General features: G+C 38.2%; 1 protein-coding gene across 2 annotated transcripts in view; it reads right to left on the reverse strand.

Annotated features, from left to right (window-relative positions):
- Vcan (versican) overlaps positions 1–16,109 on the reverse strand; it is an 81,707-nt gene that overhangs the window by 23,586 nt on the left and 42,012 nt on the right. The window contains exons 7-9 of one of the 2 annotated variants that reach the window (XM_090331672.1): positions 9,174–14,348; positions 5,455–5,568; positions 3,643–3,756 (exon numbers count right to left, since the gene is read on the reverse strand). In XM_090331672.1, coding sequence (XP_090187798.1) covers positions 3,643–3,756; positions 5,455–5,568; positions 9,174–14,348 — 5,403 coding nt within the window. The remainder of the gene's footprint in view (positions 1–3,642; positions 3,757–5,454; positions 5,569–9,173; positions 14,349–16,109) is intronic. The other variant, XM_090331673.1, reaches the window with a different exon arrangement.

Below are 16,109 nucleotides of genomic sequence, written 5' to 3' on the forward strand. Positions count from 1 at the left end.
GAGATCCCATTCTTGAATACTTATTTGTTAACCTTGACCTTTGAAATACAATGTAAAAAATCAATGGTAAAAAAAGTCTTAAAAAAACGAAACCTAACATGACCATAACTTTTGGGTTGGTGGCTGAGACATTGCTACAATGCTGTTAGAGCTTGCATATGGAATTGCCCACCCACAGGTTCATGTGTTAGGAGCCTGGTGTCCAGTATGTGACTAAGGGGTGATAAGGCTTATGAAAGAAAAGAAGATTTTCTACAGTGTCGGGTAAGAGTGGATAACTTCTTGTTACAATGGGTTGCTACAAACAGAACAAGCCCAACCCCCTCCAAGATCTCTTGAATGCTAACCCATCAGGTGATCTCCTGTAATCCCCTTGCTGCTTCTCTCTTGTGTGGTGAAGTAATAAATCCCTCACCAGAGACTAAATACATTGAGACAACTTCTGTTTGGCTTTTCAGTCTCCAAAAACTACAAACTAAACCTTTGCTTCCTTATAAAGCTCCCAGCATTGGGTATTCTGTTATAATACCACCCAAACACATGTTAAGACAAATGATTTTCTCATGTAGCAGATACATACATTCCTATCTTGACCTTGCTGTTAATATGAGGAGGATAGTTTTTATGAAAACCAAGGCAGAACAATTTATCAATCTACTATGTTAATCAGAGTTTTCGAATGACATACATGCAAAAACCACTTAACTGAATAAAGATCGCTGGAGTTTAAAAGCCAGGTGTCCCACATTGCATCACATCTGTATTATTCATAAACTCAACAACTAAGAGTCATATGCTAAGAACCATCAACCATGATACTATCTTGACAAGAAAGTGTAGAAGGAATCTGAATTGATTTGCTTTTTTCAATCATACCTAAATATAATAACCTCATTTCATTAAACAAAATTCTTTGGGATGTTACTTCCATGCTTCTTTTTTGTTTCTGTTATTTCTGAGTTTGAACCCAGGACCTTGCTCATACTAGGAAACAACAATCTTTTACTATATACCTAGCCCCTTTGGATGGCATTTTCTTTAAAATTTTTGAAGATTTTGGAAAAACATCCTGTGCTTCAAAATTCCAATAGTGCATAAAATTGTTCCTCAAAGTCCCAGACTTACAGTGTATGAAACTTCTATCATTCTTAAACAACCCCACTGAATATTTTTCTTTCTGTTATATGTAGGTAATATCTTTAAACACCAATGATATATAGTTCTTTTTTTTAATGCACCTGTCCTGGGCTTGAGCTCAGGGCCTGAGCCCTGTCCTTGGACTTTCTCAAGGCTAGAGCTCTACCACTTGAGCCTCAGCACCACTTCCGGCTTTTTTCTATGTATGTGCATGCTAGGAAGGCACTCTACCACTAGGCCAAACTCCCGGCCCGATATACAGTTCTTAAGTCCTAAGAATTTGTTAATACTTTGATCCTCTGCCTTGCCAAGATGCTTGTCATAGAGTTTGTGGCCTGTTTCTCTACTGTTCCAAGAGCCCTCTATAGATTTAATCTCTGTTGCTCCAACAAAATCTGTCCTGACTTTAGCTTTATTGAGAATGTAAGTGTTCCTAATGAAGAAAACGAGTCAGCTGAAGAAACAATGACACAGTCATCAAACAACTTTGCTTTGAAAAGAAACTTTAGACAACAATGCTACTGCTAATGAAGAAAACATTTGTTCTTAGGTAATCTGAAAAGATGAGAAAAGAGTCCTTACTATCCTGACAATAAATCACAGAAGCACAGCTGCCCTGGGTAAATAGATCTAGATGGGATAATTTCTCAGCAAATGAAGTGGATGAAAGTTAATCTTGCTTGAAAATAAAAAAGAATGTACCTGAAGTTAGGTGACACCACTGATCAAATAAACAGTTTTTTTCCCCCCAATAATTTTTCTAAAAGAAAGTCCCTTCCAAGAATCTGTTTACCAATCTATCCATCAGATACATGTGTGAAGAAATTATTTATCTTGGAAAACTGTTTTACAAGTGGGAAGACATAGACAAAAAAAACCTGTGATGTTGCCTAAGTTGACATTTTTCCCTCAATAACTTGAAGACACATGACTATGGGCATATATCCATTCTCCTTTCTGAGCTTCACTTTCTAATATACTTAATTCTTAGAAATACCTTGGCAACCAAATTAAATAATGCCTTTGGAAAACCACAAAATATCAAGAAACCAAAAAATATCAAACCATAAAAATATAAAAGACCATAAAATATCAAACTATGATCTCTCTTAATTCTCTGTCCAGAATGATGACATTAAGTCAGGAAGATCAGGGCCTTCGATTTGTTCAGAGTTCTATCACCAGTGCAGCAATGTCTGGTAAACAGTAGAAGCTTAATAAATATGTGGTGAACAACTGATGTTTTTAATTGCCCTTTATATTAAAAACTAATGGAAAACAGAAAAATTTTAATATAACTGAATATGTTGTAAGTAGTTCAACCTTCTCTATTCTTCAAGAAGTAATATCTTTTATTTTTACTTTTCTACTCGAAGAAAAGGATCTTTCCTGGTCTATTTGCATATTTAAAATTCTAAAACAAATTCACCCAAAGCAACAAATAAAACAAAATATCCATCACCCAATCATTGTAGCAGTAATTCAGTCCATGCTGATTTTAGCCTTGCTTTAATTGTAGTGACATTTGGATTAACACCACAAAGCAGAATGTGGGGCCAAACCAATGTGTCTAAGTGTCTAATACATTTTTATTTTGTCTAGGGGAATGGAACTTTGGCGCTGGGCAGTTTCATCAAAGCCAAACCACCACTTGGCTTTAGGAGAGGAAATCAACATTCTGAAGTTGAATGTGCTGAGAATGCAATCTGGTTCTGATGGGTAGACTGAGAAATAGTACTATTAACCACCTGATGTCTACTCCTAGGCTATACAATGGAAATTATAGTGACTATGAGATTCCAGTATTGCATTTATTTATAAAAAGTAAAACCTTTTGGTATCAATAGATATTTTACTAAAGCAAAAAAAAAAAAATCCTAGGACTGGGAGTATGGCCTAGTGGTAGAGTGCTTGTCTTGCATGCACAAAGCCCTGGGTTCACTTCCTCTATACCACATACAAAGAAATAGCTGGAAGTGGTGCTGTGGCTCAAGTGATAGCACGTGAGCCTTGAGAAAGCTCAAGGAAAGTGCCCTGGCCAGGAGTTCAAGTCTCAGGACTGGCAAAAGAAAAGAAAAAAATTCCTGGCAATCAGGTTATATTACCACTTAAATAGGCTACACTAGGTTAAGGTTAATGTAATCTAGCAATTATATCAACTTAATATCCAGATTGACTATAAAACTTAACCTCATGAATTTCAACTATTGCATTCAGTATTCCTTGGAACACAATCTACGTTAAGGTCAATGCCTAGGTTGTCCTAGGTTGTCCCAAGAAAAATTATGTAAGGATAAACATCTGTTGGTTGAGATGTCCTGAAATTTAGCTCAGTCTACAATTCCAATATCTCATTAGTCATAATCAAATAAATAATCAAACAACATAGCTATTCATACAAAAGGAAAGTTGTCAATTTCTTCTATATAAAAGAAGATGCAGAAAGGTGAACGTTTTGAAAAGTATCATTAATGTTCATCAAGCAGCTATTGTAATGATTCCTACCTTGTTCACAAAGTGCACCGACATAGCTTGGAAGGCAGAGGCATCTGAATGTATTGAAGCCATCAACACATGTGGCTCCATTACGGCAAGGGTTAGAGTGGCATTCATCAAAATCTGAAATAAAATTATAAAGGCCTATGAAAACAATTTAATAAAGGATGAAAGAATTCTGGTTAATGTGAGTTTGGCAAGTAATATACCATTAACTAATTAAATTTGAATTTCAGACTTTATAAGACTAAATGCAATTTATAGTGTATGTGTATATGTATGTACATATGAATATATATGTATACTACTATTTTATCTGAAATTCAAATTTAACTGACAAACTATTTTTATTTGCTGAACCTGAAAACGCAAAAATAATTTCAAATATAGTCACTGAACAATTTCAAATGCATTCAAAAATATACTACTATTGCTATTGGATAAATCCAATCAGCCCTGAAATAGATAAGAAATCATACCCTTCCTACCTCCAATCTCAGTTCACACTCTGATTACTTTGATGGTAAATATTCAAGTATTCAAAGTTCCTAACCGACTTCACAACCCCTCAGCCACTTCCTATTCAATATATCCTTCATCTTGCTATCATTTTTTATACTCTTTTATTTTATTGTGAAGGTGATCTACAGAGGTGTCACAGTTACATAAGTAAGGTAATGAGTATATTTCTTGTCAAACCATCATCGTTTTTAGACCCACTCATGGTAAGTTCATTCTTATATGTTTCTGGCCCTGGAGCTTGAACTCAGGGCCTGGGTGCTGCCTCTAAACCTCTTTGTGCTATTGCTAGTGCTCTACAGTACCATTTCTGGGGTTTTTGTTTTGTTTTGTTTTCTGGGGGTTTTTTCCTGAGTAGTTTTTATTGCAGAAAAGAGTCTTATTGACTTTTCTGCCCAACTAGCTTTGAACCGCAATCCTCAGATCTCAGTCTCCTGAGTAGGTAGGATAAGTTTATTTGTTTCCAAACTTCCATGACTCCCAGTTCCTCAGAAGGTAGTCCTTCAATGTCCTCAAAATCATCTGAGGACTTTAAAAATGTATTTCCCTAAGTGTCCTTCAAAATACTGAATCAAATATTTTTGGATGGAAACCCCTGAATGATTCTTATCTATGCTAGTGTCTTAGACCCATTTGAGTAGAATATGAGGCAAACTATTTAGCCAAGTTAAAACTGCTAACTTTTTAGTTTTTAAAGGATAGAAAACATAAATAACTGTAAGAATAATAAGGCTATTTGAATAAAAATATATCAGTTATATTCCATGAAACCTAAAAAGAAACAGAGGACAGGAGCGCCATAACTTTTTGAATAGATAGAGGCAGGTTAGATAGAGGCTAAGAGTCAGAGAAGAGCCTTTCCCATCCTACATAAGAACAGAAAATTATCTCACCTCATCAGCTTTAAATTCATTAATTTATTCCTAAATTTTTGAATAGAATTTTGTTTAGAAAATTCTACTTAAATTGATCATGTAGTTAATATGTAGAACTGAGGGACAGATCGGAATTGTTTATGCTAACATCTACAACATTTTTACTTTTATAAGTCTTATTTTCAATAATCCCCGAAATACATCTCTGACTTCAGTAACCTCACAAAAATATTGGTTATATTAACAGAATTCAGTACCTATTTCCATTTCCTGACCAAAAGAAATTACACTGAAACCTTTACTGCATTTAACCTGCACTTGAGGTACACAGGGGTTCCTCTCAAATCTGATTGACCTGACAATATAAAACTTCCCCCCAGAAAGTTTCTGGAAAAGAATTGCAGTGTTTCCACCAATAGCATCTTACCAAGTTCACACTGGTCTCCGCTGAATCCTGGCACACAAGTGCACACATAGGAAGTTTCAGTAGGATAGCAGGTGCCCCCATTAAGGCACGGGTTTGTTTTGCACCGATCAGGTCCTATCATATCCGTGAAAGCGAGAACAAACGATTAGGCTCATAACAAAGGTTTTGATGTATTTTTAGCATAGAATGGAACTTATTGCTACCACAACAGAAGCATTATCATAGCGGTTTACATCTACAAATTTAACATTAACTTTACTCTGGAGTGTTTCTTGTCATTATAACTAATTGTTATAATTTACATCTATTCAGTTCTAAGACTCAATCATTGCTACTTTTAAGCAATAGTTTATACCATATCTGGCAATGAATATATTCTACCGCAGATTTAGTTGGCATGATAATGGTACTGATTTTAGTCAAAAAATGATTAGACATATGTGCACAGTGAATGGAAAATGTTTTCTTTTAAACAAGGTTAGTTCATGTGAAATGGCTGGATACACAGAACATGCATTCTTTTAGAAGACTGGCTTGTTACCACCATTTGAATTATTATTTGCCTTTTACCACTTAATGCTCAGAAACTGTCTTCCAAAGTGTGCACTGATGTCTCTTCTGCTACATTAACATGCCTTTTCCAAAAACACGTTCCAAATGTACTCCTTTAAACTATTCTTGAAGAAAAGCAACACATGGATTAAACTCTACTCATAAAAGCAAATCCAATACAAAGTCTCGCTTAAAATCAAAGTCCCCCAATCTCCTGATCCTTTTCTTGTTCAAACATAAATAAAATCATCCCTCTCAAAAGATCAGTGTAAAAGCCAAAAACATAAACTTGTGAAAACAAGTTGTGTACAATGCATTTTTAAAAAACATCATTTTAAGCACATGTTTTATTTTGTAATGTTGCTTGGGTATTTCATAAAGAAATGGTATTTATTCTTTGAATATTTTTTCAGAAATATCCCATTTTTTCACAGCAATCTACAATCCAAATGAAAGTTGCATGCTTAATAAAACAATGGAGATAAAAGAGATTATGTATGGAATCCAACCATATTTTCAAGAATTCTTAGTCCCCAAATCCTGAAATCATTAGACATGAAGAAGAAGATATCTAACTTCTGATGAAATGTTGGCTATACAAGAAGGCTAAGCTATATCCACACTGAAAATTCACTCAAACTTTCTTAGTGTTAAGTTGCTTCTGGACATCAGGGAAACAGGACACATTCCAGTTTGGAATTGACTTTAAAATTAGGTAAATTCAGCTGAGTAAAACCATTTCTTCTATTTGTTAAGGCACTTTCTCTTAGAGTTCCACAAATATTTAAGCCTCTCTAAACAATTTTAGCTAACTATATTTGGTGGTATACTGCTTTGGTGATGAGGTTGAAATCAATGCCATCTGTGAATGTCAAAGTGACTCCATGCTATTCAGAAGGCAGACACAAGCCACCACAGAGACAAAAGGGAGTACTTGGCTTTTCCAGGAACCTGAAGCTATTCTTATTGGGGAGAAAAGTTTTAGTTTTCTCTCTCTCTCTCTCTCTCTCTCTCTCTCTCTCTCTCTCTCTCTCTCTCTCTCTCTCTCTCTCTCTCTCTCTCCTCTCTCTCTCTCTCTGTCTCTCTCTCTGTCTCTCTCTGTCTCTCTCTGTCTCTCTCTCTGTTTCTGTCTCTCTCTCTCTCTCTCTCTCTCTCTCTCTCTCTCCCCCCTCCCTCCCTCTCTCCCTCCCTCCCCCCTCTCTGCCCCCTCTTTCTCCCTCCTGTCTCTTCCCTTCCCCTCTTTCTCTTCCCTTCTTTCTTTCTTTCCAGTTGTATTAGCTTCTAGAATGTGAATCTCAATATATACCAGGAAATCCTATGTGAGATGCCATTTAATGAATTTAACTTAAGTGACAGTTCATTTTGTAGTGAAGATACAATTTACAGTTCTTGGTAAAACACTATGACCTGGATAACGGATGTGTCAAAGTTAACTCATAATACATAGATGAAAAAAATTGCAAGTTCTTTCTATATCATATTTTCAACAACCTGAAATTTATTTCAATTTAGTTGCAAAATAATAAATACTGGCCAGTTTACTAGGTTATCAGTTACGTATTCAGTATAATGACAACAAAAACATTAAAAGTCCTTTTTCAACTATCTTTGATCTATTATTCCAGGGAAAGCTCTAGCACATTTATTTAAAAACATACTTTCTGACTATTTTACTCTTCTTGAAGTGTCAGATTAATTAATAGTACCACAAAAATGATTGGTAAAAAAGCCATGACTTAAAAAAACATATACTTTGAACCAATTTTGAGCCCTTAAAAGTACTGACATTTCTTTTCTTTTTCTAAGATGAAACTACCTGATAATATCTACTTGTGCAACTTACTGTCATTTATACAAGTAGTAAAATTCCACAAAAAGACCAGAAAAGCTAACTTCTCCACATGTCCAGACTGGATTTAAAAGAAAATAAATTCTACTATGACAATATTCTAAGGCTCCTGGGTTGCATATTATTAAGTATCAGTTGTCAAATTTTATGTTATATTGAAAAGCAGAAAAGGACATTCAAGACACCAGGGACTTCGGAGTAGAACTGCTCTGAGTTCATATTCCACTTTGGCTAAGATGTGGCTATACAACTTTGGAATATAGCTAATAAATACTATTTATAACCATTTGGTGAAACTCAAACAACAATAGCAAATTTATACTTGCAGTATATTAAGTAAATAAGCAAAAATCTCTCAACAAACACAAATAAATACTAAATACCCATTATGGATAGGTGGTATGTTTGAAAGCATTATATATACAATCTCAGGTAAGAAAATTACATTAATGTATGAAATATAATTGACATTGCACTTGCTATGGAACATTTATTAATGTTAGTTGCTACTCTCATATTTTAAAGGCCTAACAGATTTTGACTAATAGCATCCATTAATAGGAGAGATTTTTTTGTTTTTTCTTTTGTTGTTGTTCAGGCAAACAGGACATATCTTCTGTTTTTAAAAGTGTGTATAAAACTGGCTACCCATGGCTCTGCCTAGCGACTCAGGAGTTTGAGACCTTAAGGATTCAGGGTTCAAATCTAGACCAGTCAGAAAAGTCTAAGATAATCTTATTTTCTATTGACCAAAAAGTACTTAACTAAAGACATGGCTCAAATAATAGATCATCAGCTGTGAGCAAGCAAGCTGAGCAAGAGCTCAAGAACCTGAGTTCAAGCCCCAGTACCAGCACAACTTAAATAAAATGAAATAACATAAGAACTAAGTACAAAACTATAGAACACATAGGAAGCACTACTCTAATTGTGTGTGAAAACACATCTCTTACCACTATTTCATTTTATTCATGTTGCAACTGTATATTGTTCTAAAGCACAGAAAAAATATCGTGGGATGGCAACTTCTTCATAATACTAACTACTGTTTAAAAATAATAAAAAAAGAATCTTTCATAAAAAGGAAGAAAAATACAACATATATTTGTAAAGCCCAGAAATATGCTATACTTACTTTCATTGTACCTCATTGTGAGTTCAATACAGTGGTCTGGAAGCTTTCACACAGACAATATATTCAAATCTCCACTGATTTCATATCACAATAAAAATGACACAGAGATCCACACATATATATGTCAGAACCAAAGGACGGATTCCTCGTTTGGAAACAGACTTGTCAATGTGGTGGTCTTACCTGGTAAATAGACTGCTGTGCCTTCCACCGACTCTTCATTAATGCCAATCAGGAAATCAGTTTCATTACTTTCCAGAAGGGAAAATGGTCGTGTTGCAAGCTCAGTATTTAAATCCACTGTGCTTACTGTTGCCTGATTATTGGAATCAAAAATTCTTGATTCCATTTGCTTTACTGATGTTGCCAGTATGGAACCCTGCCCTCTCATTAAAGTTGTGTGAGTTTCAGGGTGTCTGTCCAAAGAAGGAGGGATGGTGGGCCTCTCAGATATCTGGGGGCTGGCCGAAGGCATAACCTCAAGCCTGAAAGTCACAGATGCAGATGTAAAGTATGGCCGTTGTGTAGCACCTTCTAACTTAGTTTCTCTGGTAGCTGTTGTAATGGTTTCAGCCTCAGGTATTCTGGTACTGAGAAATGCCTCAATTCTTTCCCCAGAAAGTAGATACTTGCCTTTGTTTCCTGAGTCATGGGAGGACGCTGTTTCTTCCTCAGCAGTTAATTCTATGTCTTCTGACAACAGAGGTTTATCTTCTGATAGCTCTGTGACAGGAGATAGGAACGGAGCCTCGGTTCTACCAACGTCTTCACTTGCTGGCTGGACAATTGCTTCGCTCTTTGTATGAGCTTCTTTAAAAGAATCCTCTGGAGGCCTCTGAGATGAGCCAGCTTCTGTGGCTGATGGAGAACTTGGCTCTAGAACCCCTGGGTGTTGCAAGGCTCTGGTGCCTAAGTAGTCAGGGAATGGTGAGGATGGTATGTGAGAGACCTGCTGCACAGATGCTGACATGGCCGATGGTACATCTCTATCATAGAAGGGACTGGACACTCCCAGCCCACGAGGAGCTTCTGTTAAACTCTGAGTTGTGTGCTGGATACTAGTGATACTTACATAGGAAGTGGGGTCTATCGATGCCTCCTCAGCTCCTGAAGAGTATTCTGGCTGAAAAGAAGATTCTACATATTTCTTTTCTTCAAAGTCCTCTTGTGTCCTTTCTGAGTGCCCTATGGTTGATACTATCTCACTTTGGTCAGCAATCGCTTGACTGTCAGACAATGTGCTTGATTCAAATATGTCCTCCAGAGGTAATGCTTTAATTTCTAATTCTTTGATCTCAGGAGGTGTTGTGGTGGACTTGCTAGGAATGGGCAGGGATGCTGCTGTGGGAAGTACGCTACCTACATCTGTTTCTGTGGTCGAAACAGGAATACCAGCCGAGGAGTTTAAGCTCCTATGATCTAACAGGCTTCTGTCTTCCAGCATCATGGATTCACTGTATGTTGGCTGAGTATTGCTAGTGACAAGAGTATCACCAGAACCCTCAGATGATTTCTCAATGAAAGAAAGTTTATCAGCTGTCACCTTCTCTTGAACTTGAGTGTGGTCTTCATTACTTCCATGTGGTCCCGATAATACATCTGGCTCTATGTCTGTTTGCATTCCAAGGATATCTGTATATATAGGTTTAGTGTGATCGATGTCTATGATAGTATTTTTGTCTGATGTTAGCTCAGGCAGAATTTCAAGGATACTACTTTCAGTCACTGTCAGTATTAAATCCATATCCTCTTTGTCTAGATCTATTAGAATATTTTCAGTGGTTTTTCTACTATTTGGTTTTGAAGTAGAATCCTTTAGTGCCCCAAGATGATCTTGGAAACTACCTGCTGTACCTTCTGTGGGCCTCTCATGTGGCATTGTAGTTGGCGATATGCTAACTGGATCAGGTGAGGTTTCATTTGCTTCTGGATGAAGAGGCAGCATTGCTGAGATGGTTGGAGACACATCCGCATTCTCAGCTTCCACACTTGGTGACTCAGGATGCTTTTCTACAAGTTCATCAGAACCAGAGGGAGTGCTTCCTGGCTTAGTGGCCTGAGTTGTTTTAGAAGTGTGAAATAAATCAGAACCATTCATTTCTCCAGATCCTTCTCCAGAATTTTCATGAGACAAATCAGACGGCACTGGTTTTGACATAACAAATTCTTTGACCATTTCGAGACCATACGTTCTAGGCAGAAAGTCAGCTGATGAAGTTGATGTTTCAGAGGCTGAAGAATTCCCATTAGAAGTTTGTTCAGTTATGGGTTGAGGCTCACTACCCTGAATTTCTTCCTCCCATCCAAGAGTCTGATTTTGAAGGTGATCAATGTCTCCAAGGGGTGGAAGAGGAACTGTAGTAGGTTGTTCTGATACAACGTCAGTTAGTATTCCCATTAAAGTTGCATCTGATACTGCCTCTGGACCTTCAGATATGTCTGTTTTGAAAATGAAAGTTCTGATTTCATTTGTTGCGTCTGTCATTCTCTCAGAGTCTTCCACATTATCGCTTGGAATGTTTGTTGCTAAACTTGCTGTGATGGGATATGATGTGCTTATGATTTTTTCCAGTTCAGTAAAATTCACTGGGTTTGTAGGTAGAGGAGACAGAACTTCTTCTCCTGATCCTAATCCAGAGAATAGAAGATCAGCATCTGACTCTGTGATTGTTGGTCGCATTCCTTTTGGGAAGAATTCTATTCTTCCATCCTCGGTAACTGGTGTCTCCATTCTCACATTTTCAGTGGGTAGAAGGTCAGTCACTACGATGGGAGCTAAGGAAGAGTTTGGCCTTTCAGTAGCTTCAGGGAATGGAGTATATGACTCCAAGCCTTTTGCATCTGGATATGGAGTAGACATATGAAATGAGGTCTCCTCCTCCATTTTCTCATCTTTGCTGAAAGCCTTCATTGTTATTATAGAATCTGTGGTTTGGAGTTCAGGATATATTTGTGAATCAAAAGTTGTAGGTTCTGATACAAGAGAACTTTGGAAGAACTCAAAAGGCTTCTGCACTTGAATCATTCTGTCTGATACTGCTATAGTTGTAACTGTCTGGCTTACAGAATCGATTTCTGGCCTAGACCATAATGTAGCTGGCTCTATGGTTTGGAGAAAGTCCACTGAAATTTTGCCATTGACATTTACTTCTCCCTTTTCTGTTGAATCTACAGTACTTTCAGCTTCTACTGTTGGTAAAATGGTGACTATTTTATCTGTTTCATTCATGACACTCACTTGTCCCAATTCAAGATCAATCAATGAAGACTCTGTATTAAGAAACTTTTCTGCATCAGTGGGACTCACTTGCTTAACAGAGCTTGAGGCTGTGACCAGGTGCTCACCTGAGCCCTCGGCTGAAGTCACAAACTCTTCCCATGGGAAGGCTGAAATGCTGACCTTGGTGCTGCTGGGTCCTTCTGAGTTAAGCAACAGATGGCTGTGGTCTGAAGTAGGTATTATAGAAGGTGAAATTGGATTGGTCACAATTGATGCATACCCAGAGCCTTCCATCACTATTCTGTCACTTGGAATAGGATGAGACACTGTCGGGTAGTCTCCAAAGTCACCGCTGAAACCTTCTTCCACAGGCTTTCCTGTGGAAAAGTCCCTCACTTCTGCCCCGGGAGTGGACATGCCTGTCACTTCTGCAATCAGTCTTTCTTTGGGCATTTGGTTTATGATTTCAGTGGCATCTCTGTCTACAACCGTAGTCAAAGCGAGTCCTATTGGATCAGATGAGAATGAGGTGTCCACGTGAGGAAATAGAGTGCCAGCTGCTTCCTTTGGGGTTTTAATCTCAGAGTCTAAATTTAATGGAGATGAGGACACTGTTATAGATTCTGGGGTGGTAGCAGCTTCTCCTGAGCCCTGCTCTATAAAATGAGAGATGGGGCTACTTTGAAGAGTGGACAGCTCTTCCAGGACTCTCCACTGGCTGCTACTGCTTTGTTGAAAGGGCTGCTCCCCCAAATTGCTCACCACATCTGTTTCTCTGAAGAGAGGAGTAGAATTTCTCACTTCCTTCCCAGACTCTGTGGGGCTCACTAGGGCCAGAATAGTTTTACTGGCCATAGCTGAATCATTAGATGGGGATACACTGGCACTTTCTGATCCAAAGGGTAAGGCGAGTTCTTTGGTTTCATGTATTGTTGAATGTATCTCAGTGCTAGAATCTGTAGTTGTAGTTTCCTCTTTTTGCTTTCCTTCAAGGTATGTACTCAAACCCCAGTCAGAAGTGTCTACTTCACTTAAAAATTGAGTAGTCACCACTTCAGCCAAAGGTTGTTCTGAAACTGTATACAGGGCAGTTTCAGGAGGAACTTCTGCAACACTCTCTGTGATCATGTTGTTGCTTGAATCTAAAGTAATGAGTGCATCTGTACTGTTCACCTGTGACAAATCAGATACCGTTGGAAACATTTTATCTTTATATTCTTCTACCTCCCCAGAGCCTTCTAGAATTGGGGCTGAAGAACTCCCAGAGAACTCTACAACTTGTCTATGTGTCAGTCCCACCCAGCTTTCTACAGTAGACAAGGAATCATCAGGCTGTAGGTTTCCTGTTTGGGTAACTGATCCTTCTGCTGAAACATATGCTGGTACAGAGCTTGCAAGCATTCCGGGAGGAAACGTAACAGGATTATCTTCTGCCTCTTTGCCTAGTGTTGCCTCTGTAGCCTTAGAAAGGACCATTTGCTGAGACTTTTGGTCAATGGCTGCCTCTCCTGAAGACTCCTCAGGAAGCAGAAGTGCGGGCTCATCAGGTTCATGTGTCACGCTGTCAAGTGTGAAACCACTCCCCATGGAGTACTCAGCCCTCACTGTGTCTTTTCCCTCAAGGAATGGGACTGTGGGGAAAATATCTGACTCACCACTTGAAACTTGCTCTGTTAATTCAGGGTAAGTCTCGGGTTTCCATGTCATTTCCAGAAAATCCGTAGTTTCTTTAGACTCATTCAGTTGGACTCTATCAGACAGTTCTGTTTCTGTCACTTCATAATGATGGCTGTTACTTTCAGAGCTGTCTGAGAAATTTTGAGAAGGTGCGACACTTTCAAACTGGCCGCGCCTGGCTTCTGCGGCTTCTGGATCCTTGGGCATTGTGGTGACCAGTTGCTTGCCGTTTATGTACTGCACAGACGGGGTGGTGGTCACATCAGTGCCGTTTGCACAGTCATCATCTTCTTCTTCATTTTCTTCACTGTGATAGATATCTATGTCTATGACACTGGGTAATTCGGTTAGAATTTCAGCAATTAGATCGTGCATCGGATCTGTTTCTTCACTACAAGGCTCATCTTCTTTAGACTCTGAATCTATTGGATGACCCATTACACTCAAATCACTCATTCGACCTGAAAAAAACAAAGAGTTTTCACAATACTTAAAAAGGAAGATTTGGCAATGCGTGACAGAAGAAATCGCTAGCAAGGCTGTCCACACTCTCACACACACATAGAAAATGATTCAGATTGTTGTGTAAAATCACCCTTCTCCATGTGGGTGTCCAGCTTCAAATCTGCTGTGCTATATTTACAAGAAAAATAAACCCGATTTTCAGTGTACAGAGGCAAGTCGCCCAAACTCTTCATCGCGTTAAACAAAACAATAATGTCCGTAAAAAGGAAACAATTATACAGGCATTGTTGTCATGCAATATAGCAATTCATTTTTCTGAGAACTGTGAAAATCATTAAGCATAAGAAAACATTTCATCTGACCGCAGACATAAAGCTGTTCTAAGGGTTGCATAGATTCTCTCTGTTCAACAAGGAAATGAGAAGAGATTCCTTCTGACATCTTCAAAATCTGCTTGAAAGACTATTTGTAAAAAAGCAAAAGAGAAAATTATTTACAGCCCATTCACCAGACAGTAGCCATGTCTAGCCAGTGAGGATAAAGCTAGAGCTCAGATAAACCCCATACACAAGGTCAAAGAATACTGAAACCGTGGGGTCTTCCACACTCACTCCTTCATCCTCTGTATGATACAATCTGGATCAGACTGAGTTTAGTTCTTGTTATGATGATTTTCTCCCAAAGAAAGTTCAGAAGTCATATCTATGTACTGTGGGTAGCATACCTCAAATAATACATATAAAAATATTCTCTGTCTTATACATTGTCACGTCTTTGACTTTTCTGTCACAAGCAATGTGCCAGCAAGCTCCTTGCCTCTGGTTCTAGGAAGAAAAGAACTCAGGCCTTTTAGCTGGGCACAGTGGCTAGCTACTCAGGAGGCTGAGATTTGAGGATTGCAGTTCATAGCTAGCCTGGGCACTAAAGTCCATGAGACTCATCTCCAATTGACCACCAGAAAACCGGAAGCGGTGCTGTGGCTCAAAGGGGTAGGGCTATAGCCTTGAGTTGAAGAGCTTAGAGACGATAACCAGGCCCAGAGGTCAAGTCCCACAACTGATAGAAAAAAAAAAACCAACTCAGTCATTTTCCCTCATCACAGAGCCTTTCAAGTAGAAGAGTGTCCTCCTACTAAAGCTGTTCTAGAGCTAGTGAAACTTTAATGAGAAAGGTGATTGCAGATGCAATGATCCACTATAAAGGCAGAACTATCCAGAACACAACTGCAGAAGTCATTTCCAGTTTAACCCCAGTCCCTGATACATGCTGAGGCTGAACACGAGGTGTACACTGGAAGAACAAATAATGATAGCATCTACTCTGCCCCTCTCCCAGCATCAATAAAGGAGAAGACAATTATGTTCCTTGAATTGCTCCCAAAGACACTTCTCCCAGCCATATTAATGTCTGTTGTTGAATAAGAAAAGAGAATCTGAGAATGGTGTAGTAATACATGTTTGTCTTCTCATCTACTAGAGATCAAAATAAATGCATATGTACTATATGAACTAAGAATGCATATCCTATGAAAGACTAGCCAAAGACCACAGACATTTATGTAACCAGAAAAACACAAAGAGATAGGCATAGAGGCGCATGCCTATAATCACAGCTCCTATAGAAGAAGAGAAAAGATCACGATTCAAGATTAGCCTAGGATAAAGCACAATATTCTATCTGGAAAAAAAATAAGCAAAATACTAAAAAGGAGCACCACAAGACCCTGAGTTAAATTTCCAGTACCATCTCAGCACACA

This window comes from Megascapheus bottae, chromosome 4 (assembly GCF_031878675.1).
Source record: "Megascapheus bottae isolate mThoBot1 chromosome 4, mThoBot2.hap1, whole genome shotgun sequence".
Taxonomy (NCBI): Eukaryota; Metazoa; Chordata; class Mammalia; order Rodentia; family Geomyidae; genus Megascapheus; species Megascapheus bottae.